Source organism: Leptodactylus fuscus, chromosome 5, assembly GCF_031893055.1.
Source record: "Leptodactylus fuscus isolate aLepFus1 chromosome 5, aLepFus1.hap2, whole genome shotgun sequence".
Taxonomy (NCBI): Eukaryota; Metazoa; Chordata; class Amphibia; order Anura; family Leptodactylidae; genus Leptodactylus; species Leptodactylus fuscus.
In genome coordinates, this window is record NC_134269.1 from 183,167,651 (window position 1) to 183,178,898 (window position 11,248).

General features: G+C 40.7%; 1 protein-coding gene across 1 annotated transcript; it reads right to left on the minus strand.

Moving 5' to 3' along the window:
- On the minus strand, window positions 1–10,889 carry UBE2B (ubiquitin conjugating enzyme E2 B). Its single transcript, XM_075274796.1, has 6 exons — window positions 10,707–10,889; window positions 6,597–6,677; window positions 4,966–4,991; window positions 2,936–3,025; window positions 1,236–1,324; window positions 1–619 (listed from the first exon to the last, which is right to left on the minus strand). Exons 1-6 carry the CDS (start codon window positions 10,748–10,750, stop codon window positions 491–493), a joined length of 459 nt encoding a protein of 152 aa, XP_075130897.1. The 5' UTR covers window positions 10,751–10,889; the 3' UTR covers window positions 1–490.
- Between the last annotated feature and the right edge of the window lie 359 nt (window positions 10,890–11,248).

Here is an 11,248-nt window from a genome sequence, read left to right on the forward strand (position 1 = left end):
AACTGTTGATTATTCAACTCTATTGTGAGTATTTTAAACAGCTTACCTTAAAATATTAAAAAAAAACCTGCAAGTGTTCTCCTTCTATAAAAAAGTCACAAAAAACTGAAGCATTCAGATTTCTTAAAGAAAAAAAAAAAAAAAAAAAGTGTATGGATTTACAAAATGTGTATTTGCATGAAATACTCCATGCCAACAGTATACATTAATGTAGGGGCAATACAAACAGGATATATTACAAATGTAGCAATAACTTATTCTCAAACCATGCACAACATGCAATAAAAAAAATACACTAAGAGATACACAAGCTTTACACTTTCCAAACAGGAGTATAATGGGGCAGAGAACCAAGAGGATTTTCTTTGTTTGCCATCTACTTATACAAATCTTTTTAAACTTGAGGCATTTGCAGTAGTTCTCAATTCTGTCTCTTACGATGTGAAAATGTACACAAAGTAGAAGAAGAACCAATGAAGAAAAGAAGAGCTTAGGAATCGTTCCAACTTTGCTCAACAATAGCCGATACCCTCTTTTCATATTCACGTTTGTTTTCCTGATAAAGTTGTGCTGCTTGACTGTTTGCAGGGCTGTTCGGATTTGGTTCATCAAGTAGAGACTTAAATATGAAACAAAAACAAAATTATATAAAATATGTATACAAATTCTGTGACCTACATTTTTTTTTTTTTCAATGCGAGTTACACACATGCACTGTCACTTCTCTGGAACAATTAGCTACAGTGACCACATGCCCCATTGTGGACCTGTCTCCAATATGTGGCCTTTACATCTGGCAGCATATTGGACATAAGCTACCTCCCCTGTGAAATCCACCACAACTGAGAATTGTAAACATAGCCCTGAACGGAACTTTACAATCCTAAATTGAAAGAAAGGATGCCTTACTAAAGTCTTTAGTAGTGGATTTGTGTATCGGCCTCTATAGTTCCACAATGCAGAGTGACACTGTCACAGCACTCTATGATAGTCAACCATACACTCACTGTTGCTGTAATGTAGCATAGTAAAAGTGTGATGTGGTGTTGCACTTCTGGTGTTCCAGATAAAAAAAACCCATTTTGCACAAGCTTTGACATTAATCCTTCACATGAAGAGATCAAGCTTGCAAGTAATAAGCTTCACTTTGATTTCCTGGCAGCATAGCACAGTATGGCTCACACAGGACTTTATGCATACAATAAAGCAAACTGACTTTGTTTGCCTATCACTACCTGAATTGATGTTAATATGGAAGAGACATCATAAGTTGGGCTCCAGCGATTCTGAAGGATGTCTAAACATATGCTGCCATCAGCGTAAACTGCAAGAGGGGAAAAAAAATAAAATAAAAATTAAACTTCTAGTAACGACCAAAGATATACAGTACTGTGCAACAACTTCAGCAAGTGTGGAAAACATGCTTTCAATTAAAATTAATTCAGTGAACAAAAGAAATCCAATATTAAAAATGTCAGAAGCTTGGAGTACCTTACTGTCCACTCAAAATCTGGTGTCTGGGATGTATACTGCATCCTCATGGTCTCTGATCTCTCTCTTTCTTCCTATATACAAACACACACACTTCCCCTCCGGTTGTTGTGTATGTTACACTTTCTTGGAGATGGTTTTGTTATTTTGCCTATCACAGCTTTTTCTTATTTACGTCATTTTTGTACCATTTATAAAAACTAATAAAAATTAGAGGTTTGTTTGTTTTGTTTTTTTAAAAAGGGTTATTTACATCATACTTTAGCTGTTTATTAGAATCCACATGTGGAATATCTGAAAACCTCAAGAATCCTACTCAAACATTTTCCACCATAGTTCATTTCATTTTGTTAATAGAAAAGCTGAGCCAAAGTGATTCACTTTTTATTACTGTTTCTGTACAAGTTTACTTTTTTTTTTTTTCTCATGGACACCAAAGTGTGGTATATTCCACTTTTGTGTTTTCAGAAAAACATCCACACACACCACATAGGAACAGAAAAAGTAAGAATGACACCTGGAGACATTGGCAGGTAGGTATAAAGCTGGACAGTAGTGGCTAGGGTTGAGCCGATCCTGACATTTCAGAAGTGTTTTTAAAATCTGATGTCCGATCATTTTCCATTTGAACTCAATCCCAATTCCGATCCCAATGCAAGTCAATGGGATTTTTTTAAATAATCGGAGATCGGATTTTAAAAACGATCCTATTCACTACAGTACAGTACCTGCCCACACTCTCCTAAGCCACAAGACCCGCCTTCTTCATAGGTCTGTAACATTGACCTGGGAGCAAGGGGCGCGCACGGACCGAGAAGAGAACAGACGAGGAACGGCAGCGGATCTGTGCAGGTAAGTGGACTTGTCTATCGACTCTTCTGCTTCGTCCCTGCTTTATCATATACTCAGCTCTGCTACCTCTGAGATGTAGATCTCAGACGTAGCAGAGCTGATGAGTATACAGTTAAAGCAGGGAAGAAGAAGAACAGTAGATAGAAATGTCAATGTACAATAATGCAGATGTAGCAGAGTCGAGGACACGGCACAGCAGAGAGGAAACAGAAGAGTAAATACCATCTACTCTTCTGTTTCCTTCCTGCTATGCCGTAGGAATGAATGGACGCAGACGGCGTGCAGGGGGTTAAGCAGCCGGACTCCGGCATAGGCTGTGTGCTGGCGGCATCCAGTCATTCCTAACATTGTTAGCTTTTCCCACAATGCTTGGCCAGTAGCAAAGCATTGTGGGAAATAACCTCTGACCTCGATCCTGTCTAAAAAGATCGGAATCAGAATTCCGATCCCGAAATATACTCGATCGCCGATCGGAATCCGATCCCGATCACTCAACTTTAGTAGTGGTTCAATTCTTTGCAGAGAAACTAAAGTGCTAGAACAAAAATAATTCTAAAATATTAAAAAATTATGGTCAAACAAATCTACTCACCGTTTGGATGAAACATTTTTGAGACAAATCTAACCGTTGGAGGTTTATTTGGATATTCTTCGGAAAATTCTATCACAAGCTTAAATGTACCTAAAAATAAAAATTAAAAACATGAAGTAAAATTTGGTTCTAAATTTGCCTTCCATGCATATAGAATTTGGAAACTCATAATTCATGCCAACGTTATTCCTAAAAACAGGAGTTTTCTTGGATTGCAGCAACAGACGAGATTATACTCAGGAAGCCAGCACTTATAGATATTATAAATGAAAATAATAAAGTTGCAGTTCAGTGAATACAGATGCAATTTCAAGCAAAGATGCCACAGAGGTTTACGCAGTGTATTGAATTGCCAGAAATCTGGTATCAGGTAGCCCAATGTTATGTAGAGATTAATAGTAAAAAAAGCTTCTTCAACTAGGTTTTTTCTGGTGATTTTTATCTATTTTTTCTCATATGGCCAGCTAAATGTATGCAGCAAATCTGCAATGTGACTGAATTTCTGCAATTGTTTTAAAGGGGTTTTCCTATAAAAAAAACCAAACATTTATGGCAGATCCACAGAATTTGCCATGACAGTGTAGCTGTAATCCACATTCACTTCTATGGGAGTTATGGAAATAGCGGAGCTCAAAGCTATGCCATTTTGATACAGCTTGACAATAGCTGAAAGTCTTCTCATTGAAGTTGTTGCCGGTAGAAGTAGCATTTGGGGGGGGGGCGCGTTCTCATTTTAGAGATGCGACCCAAACCTATCAGACATTTATGGCTTATCTTCTGGATATGCCATAAATGTCTTTCATGGGAAAAGCTCTTTAAATTGTCCATACATGTTAAATTTGGCTAAACAGTTCTTCCTGACATCCACTACACCAAGAGGAAATAACATTTCCACTGCATCATAGGGACCTGATACCTTTCTTGAATTAAAATAATTAAGTTATGGAATTTTATTTTTCCCCCTGGCAAGAGGCAAATGGCATCAGCCCCATGTGGTTTTCCTGCCTTCCTCTGGATCTACACTGTAGGGGTATACAATGGAACTGTGTCATCATCCTGCCTCATTTACTATGTTCCTTCCCAAACAAATGCAAGTTTGGTTTGACTTGTGTGCTCAAGTGTTTTTCTCCTCTCCTTCCTCATTAATACCGTGTTTCCCTGAAAATAAGACAGTGTCTTATATTAAATTTTGGTCCTAAAGATATGCTATGTCTTATTTTCAGGGGGTGCCTTATTTTATTTTTGTGTGCTGCAGTCACCACTGCACTACGCTGAGAAGTGCTTGCTGCGCAAAGACATTATGAAGAAAAACATTGCAGCCGGTGCGGTGCTCCGTGTGCACAGGTATGCCGGCTGCTGCCGCTGCTATGGTACCGTACGTTGTATCCACTGTTCCTGCTGCTGTGGGATGAGATAGGAGAGTGGATCCTCTGCCACATACAATGCTTAGTGTATGCACAGCGGTCATCTCCCAGCTCATCCTACAGCAGCATATCGCAGCAACGTCAGCAGACAGCATACCTGTGCACACGGAACATCGTGCACAGTGTTCAGCCGGCTACAATCTTTATGCAGAAAGATTATTATTATTGGGGGATGTCTTACTTTCGGGGAGTGCCTTATATTAGGCAATTCAAAAAACCTCTGCTATGTCTTACTTTCGGGGGATGACTTATTTTTTAATAAATTTAAAAAAAATATAATAAAATAATAATACCACATTGGGAGAGACTTGGGTGACTGCCAAACACATTCAACGTTCATATGTTTGGTCAACATCAAACTTATCTGGACACAGTTATTCATCTAAATTGGACTAGCGGAAATCTCTTCCCATGCTACAGAAATAATCTTCATCTGCACAGAACAGAACAGACACCTTATTTGCATTTTACAATAAGTTCTCATGAATGCACACTGAACACATGATCATGAGATTAAAAGGGGAAAGAATAATATAGACCCATCAATTTATTACAAGGATTCCATTCTATAAAATTACAAATACAAGTTTCATTAAATAATCTTACCATCTTCAAATGGTGTTCCTTCTGGCCTAAAAGAGAACACAATATCAGGATTACAATTAGTGAGAAACATCCCACAGCAGATAGAAGATATCTATCCTACCAACTTTAATAAAAATAAGGTTTCTTAGATTCACCTGAACCAAACAATTATGGACAAACACGGAAACTCTTTGGTAAAGACAGAAGTTGGTACAATTAGTCATAATTAAAAACTTGCTTCGTACCTTTAATTTTCTATTTGCATACAGCCTACCTTTTGCACCAACTGCACATATCTATAGTCGTATTCGGCTAGCATACTCCCTTTGCAATGCTTCTTGACAATACAAATTAAAGATTTTTTTCTGGCGCACATTGAACTTTCATACTAATGACCTATCCATAGAATAGATTATCAGTATGTGATCTGTCAAGGTCAGATACCTAGACCCCACAGAGATCATTGGTTTTAGCAGCCTCCTGGTGCCAGAAGCTGCGAGTGGACGGGCACACAGTGGATTATACTTGCAATAAGAACAGCACAGCAGCCCTGTCCATTGCATAGCGGTGGGCCCAGTGAACTGCAATGCCGTACCTATTTGAAAAAGGGTTGGCATTGCATGTGCCACCAGTCATCTGGTAGCTTCCATCATCTGGACAGATGAGATAGTAATGCCCTAGCCTGTCAATAGAATTTTCATACTGATGACCCATTTGGGGGATGGAAAACCCCTTTAAAGGGATTCTACCATTAAACTACTTCTTTTTCTAATTACCACGTCAGAATAGCCTTAAGAAAGGCTATTTGTCTCCTACCTTTAGACGTGGTCTCCGCCGCGCCGTTCCGTAGAAATACCGGTTTTAACTGGTATGCAAATGAGCTCTCCGCAGCAATGAGGGCGGGCCCCAGCGCTGAAAGGCCGATGAGCGCATCCCCATTGCTGCCCGAGAGCTCTTTCCTGCGCCGCCTCCTTGTTCTGCAGAAACTCCGTCTCTTCTGGCTTCTCTTGCTCTTGTAGTTCTATACAGGAGCATAGAGAGGCCACCCCAAAATGGCCGCCGGCAGGGTCCTGTATTGAACTGCAAGAGCGGCTACCCAAAAATGGCCGCAGGCCGGCAGCCATTTTGGGGTAGCCACTCTTGCAGTTCAATACAGGAGCCAGCCGGCGGTCCTTTTTGGGGTGGCCTCTCTATGCTCCTGTATAGAACTACAAGAGCAAGAGAAGCCAGAAGAGGCGGAGTTGCTGCAGAAGAAGGAGGCGGCACAGGAAAGAGCTCTGGGCAGCAATGGGGACGCGCTCATCGGTGTTTCAGCGCTGGGGCCCGCCCTCATTGCTGCGGAGAGCTCATTTGCATACCGGTTAAAACCGGTATTTCTACGGAACGGCGTGGCGGAGACCACGTCTAAAGGTAGGAGACGAATAGCCTTTCTTATGGCTATTCCGACGTGTTCATTAGAAAAAAAAGGTAGTTTAATGGTAGAATCCCTTTAAATAGTTGAAGAGGAGGTATGGGAGCACAGAAACTGTATTGTAGATATTGCTAACATATTTCCAAAAGGAATGAAGAGCCCCAGTCTGATCTCCAACATCATTCATATGGGTTTTACCTTCTAATTCACATCACAACTGTAACACAAACTGTAAACTTACCCAAATATGACTGCATTCCAGACCATAATGTTGTTCTCAGATGGTGCACCGCTTACTCCAACAGGGGGATCTTCTTGTAATCTGTGGATAAAGTAAAAATCTTTTAGACAGAATATATTGAGGGAGGGGAATAAAAATATCATTGCGTATATAAAGTATCTGGATCCACAATCAACCAAAGACATTATGTATTTCTTACAATAAAGAGTCTATAACCACCAATATCGCTTCTAAAGCACTTATGCTGTTGTATGGCCAGTTAGTGGCGAGAATCAGAGAATCTTCTAGGGCCTATATCTATTGAATGGGTGGATGGATTTTAAAAAGAAAAACAGCAAATCGTTCAAGAAAATGCCAGCGATTTCACCAACTGCCCCAATACCTTGCAAATTAATAGGCGCCACTCTGCTGATACTGGGAATTGTTGCATGTTTTATCTAAACCCCCCCACCGTTTCTGAATAATCAGTGCCATTAGTTTTCAGCATCATATATGCTAGTTAGTTTCTCGGTCACATGGACAGTCCCGATCTGTGGTCTCCAGAACAGAATGGCTCATCTTACAGACAACATTATCAGTATATCTGGTGCTGAAATGAAAGGCACTGATAGTATGGTGAGGACTACAGCCAAAAAAAAACCCAAAATCAAACAAACACCACAAAACTTCCAACTGTGCTGGAATCAGTGCACCTATTAAAGGATACAAAGAGCTGGAGTTAGTGGAGGAGGTGAAAGGTCTGCTTTATATAGTTCTGCTTCTTTCTTGATCTCTGTATTTTAAAGCGAATCTAACACCCTAGTGCGTTGGCCTATATAACGGCAACATGACTGTAAGACATTTTTACATGTGTAAATCACTTGTATTACATGGAGAAATAAGTTTGAAAGATACACAACTTCCCATTGAACCCTAGTTTACATAATCCTTGCCCAGGTAATTGTATAACATTGCTTTGTAATATCGTCAAGATTAAACAAGCTTGGCAAAAGAAACTGTTGAAAAAACATTTTTTGCATTAACTTCTTTCATTAGCCGAAAGAAAAATTCAAAAGATAGGAAAAAAAAAAAAAAACCCTTCGGGACAAAATCCCATGGAAGGATTTGCAACTCATCCTCGGCTTTGGTGAAGCAGCACAAATGTCACAGCATGATATAAGCAGAAACTATCTGTTGTTGTCAAGTAATCCAATCACACAAGTATATGGGGAACGCCAATTCTCAAACTTTGCCCTGCAAATCTATCAGCAGTTGCGTTTCTCCAGTAACTTTGCTGTATTATTTTAACACGTGTAAAATTCATCTATCATGGGAGTTTTCTGGGATCAGATTATTGAGGACCTTTGCTTAGCTGTTTAGTGGGTGTTCTGGCCAGCAACTTCAAGCAGTTTCAGTTCTTGCATTAACTCTAGAGCCCATCTCAATACTTACCTTAGTCTGTATTCTTAGGGGGCGTTCGCACTACCGTTGGATTCTGTCAGCAGTGTCTGTGGCTATTGTCTGTACAAGATTTTTAGCAACGGACACTAGCTAGTCAGTCTGAAATTTTCATTTATTTCAATGGGATTTTATCTTGTGTCCGTTAGTGCCCGTTTACACCCATGTTCGTTTTTTCAAGATGACAAAAAAATCCTACATGCAGTTTTCTTTTGGTAGAAGTCCTTGCCGAATGCGACATCCCGTACCCCTTCCGCTGAGGGAACAGATTGGCCTCAGTGGTCACGTGCGACAGGGACTTCTGCTAGAAGGAAACAATGGAGCTGCAGGACCAGACTGTGCTTGGGAGACACCTGAGCACCAGGTGTCTCCCTTTAAATTTATTACTATTGGATGTATTATTCATAACTTGTACATACACCGGATTGGTGATTAATAAACTTTCATACTCGCATCCTAGAGTGTGAAGTCTCATATAACGTAACTGAAAGGTTGGGACCCTACTTCACGACTACGTTTAATAGTGCGCCAACTGCACTCTTTATAACATGCTGACAAGTAGAAACCCAAAGAAAGCCATGCTGGGGACCTAAATTTAGGAAGATGCCATACTTCACCACAGGTAATTAAAAAAAAAACCCAAAACAAACATATCATCCTGTTATTTGCATGCCCAGCACAAAGCTGTTCAAAGAATAAAGTGTTGGCCACAGGTTACAAAATGCAGCTAAAAATGGCACTCACTCACTCAGAAGCAGTGCAGGTGTCATAACTGCTGGGGCTCGGCTGTTTTATAATAGGAATGCGCATGGTTAACATTTCATCAATCTCTGTGTACTTCAATTTTGGCCTTCTGTTGTTGTTCCCCACCACACTTTTGCTTCATAGGGCAGCAGCCATTCTACCTCTATGACAGCCAGAACCCTTATGAAGGCTCCCTAGCATATGTGTGTGTATGTATATCTCTATCTATCTATCTATCTATCTATCGCATACCCACATCCAGAAATGGCCAAACTGTATCACCGCCAAAAAAAACTGAATATAAAGCGATCAAAACAAATATTCCATTAAATTATATAAAGAAAAACTACATCTGCTCCTTAAATATGACACCTTATTCATCCCAGTATACATAACTATAAAAAAATTGAGTGTATATAGTGACTAAGAATTTATTTTTTTTTCTCTTTCAAAGACTTGATTTTTTTAAGGTGTAAGAAATCCTATGGAAATTTGATATTGTTCTATTATTGACCCGCAGAATACAGTTAACATGTTATTTTGGCTGCAGTGAACACCATAACCACCCCTCCCCACAAAAAAACAAAACACGACTTGTAAGAATGTCACGCAAATGCAGTTTCTCTAATTCCACCCGATTCTAAATGGTACTGTGAAGTACAATTTGTCCTCCAAAAATTAATGTTAGTTATATTTTATATATAATTGGGCATGCTGGAGTAATTTTTTTTGTTTTTTTTTTACTCCAGAAATTAAGCCTGCATACGTCTCTGAGAACAGGGGAAGGAAGAAAAAAAATACGAAAAAAAAAACAAAAACGACTTTTAGGATGCAGGAAGTAAAAAAATTAGAAGTCAAAAAATGTCTGGGGTGGGAGCAGGTTAAAGTACCAGACAGACTACGGTGACAGATTGTCATCAAGGCTATCATATAACCATGCAATTGTTGACGTTTCATATAGTAAAGGAGTTTAATTGATCTTACTAGCTCCAATGATTTTATAAAGTCGGACCTAAGGGTTCTGACCCCAGGTCTTGTGGTCCCTCACATCAGTCCATCTCTTCTGTTTTCACCTGTGCTATAGGGGCTAGCTATAGTAAAGCCAGACCCCCGTAACACAGGTGACTACTTGTAAAAACAGGAGCAGGGGGTTTCGGGTTGGGGGCGCAGAGACAACCTGGGGACAGGGACAGATTCCAATCACCAGCCTGGCGCCCACAGGTCCACCTTCATAAACTCCCTGGAGAACCACTTTAACACCCTGAAGTTAAGGGGCTATTCACATCATGCTATTGTCATCTATTTAGCCGTTTAAACGATACAGAAAACTGATGCAAATGGAGGGGCACCTGTGTGCATAAAGTCAATGACAAAATTATTTTTTGTAGATAAAAACAAAGTCTTATTAATATTTTTACATCCGTTAAACGAATCGTTGTCACAGATTCCATCGCACCTTAAACCAATGATAAACTAGGATGTATGAACACAGGGCTACACTTGTGTACCAGGATTTTTAGGGCATTGTATAACATCAGATGCCCTCATTGGAGCTAGAACAGCTGGAGAGCCACAGGTTACTACTATATAACATGGGCACCAGGCCGAGGTCAGAAACTTGGGGCACAGGCTGTCACCTGGCAATCATAAGGATTCTTTACCTAACTGTATAGGTGGGGGCCGGAGGGGACTAGATCTCACCTTCCCTATAGACACAGTACGTTACCACATGGCACATACGGACCGCACCACACTACTTCAATACTACTTGCTGCCCCTTTGAAGATAACAGATGGTAGCCAAATCCCATACATATTCCCAAACGTATTCAGCCCCCGGGGTATTTATTTGTGCCCCTCCACCCTCGAGGACTGAGGCACAGCACAGTAAAAGTTGGAGGTGGGTGGGGGAAGGGTAGACCCTACTCACCTCTTGAAGTCCCTCATAAGCCTCCTCCTGGCCGGGGTTGACATGGCCTTCGCTAAGGCGGACGGAGGAACAGAAGAGGGAAGGCGGGTGTCGGGAGCCCAGGCCCGGCCGCCGCCGCTGCTCGCTCTGCTGCCCTGTCACAAACAAGCTTCGATGACGTTTCACAGCGCCCCAAAAAGGGCAGAACAGAACGTTCTCCGGAGCGCACCACTCGCTCTAAAACAGGGGGGTGCTCTGAGTTCTTATCCGACTGAGAAAAGTGCTAATTATACAGATGAAAACATAACGTGTAATAACATCATCGTTATATGCGTCCGAGAAGTGGCCTTATATAATAACTTAGCGTCTAACTCTTTGTTCCTGCGTCCTCCTCGTTTTATACCGCATGGAACATTCCAAGAGTGACAACCGAAAAGTTCCTGGAGAAAGGTTGCGTCAGATCACGTGACCCGTGATGCTCTGTGTACATTCGTGTCACTGAATGTGTGTCGGAGATCCAAAATGGGTTTGTTCCGCTCATGTAAAATAGCAGAAACTGCCCT

Coding starts and splice junctions, on each gene's coding strand:
- UBE2B (XM_075274796.1), bottom strand. CDS start 10,750: ATGTCAACCCCGGCCAGGAGGAGGCTTATGAGGGACTTCAAGAG. Junction 6,678..10,706: donor CTTATGAGGGACTTCAAGAG/GTGAGTAGGGTC, acceptor CTTTATCCACAG/ATTACAAGAAGATCCCCCTG. Junction 1,325..2,935: donor AAAAATGTTTCATCCAAACG/GTGAGTAGATTT, acceptor CCCCTCTTGCAG/TTTACGCTGATGGCAGCATA.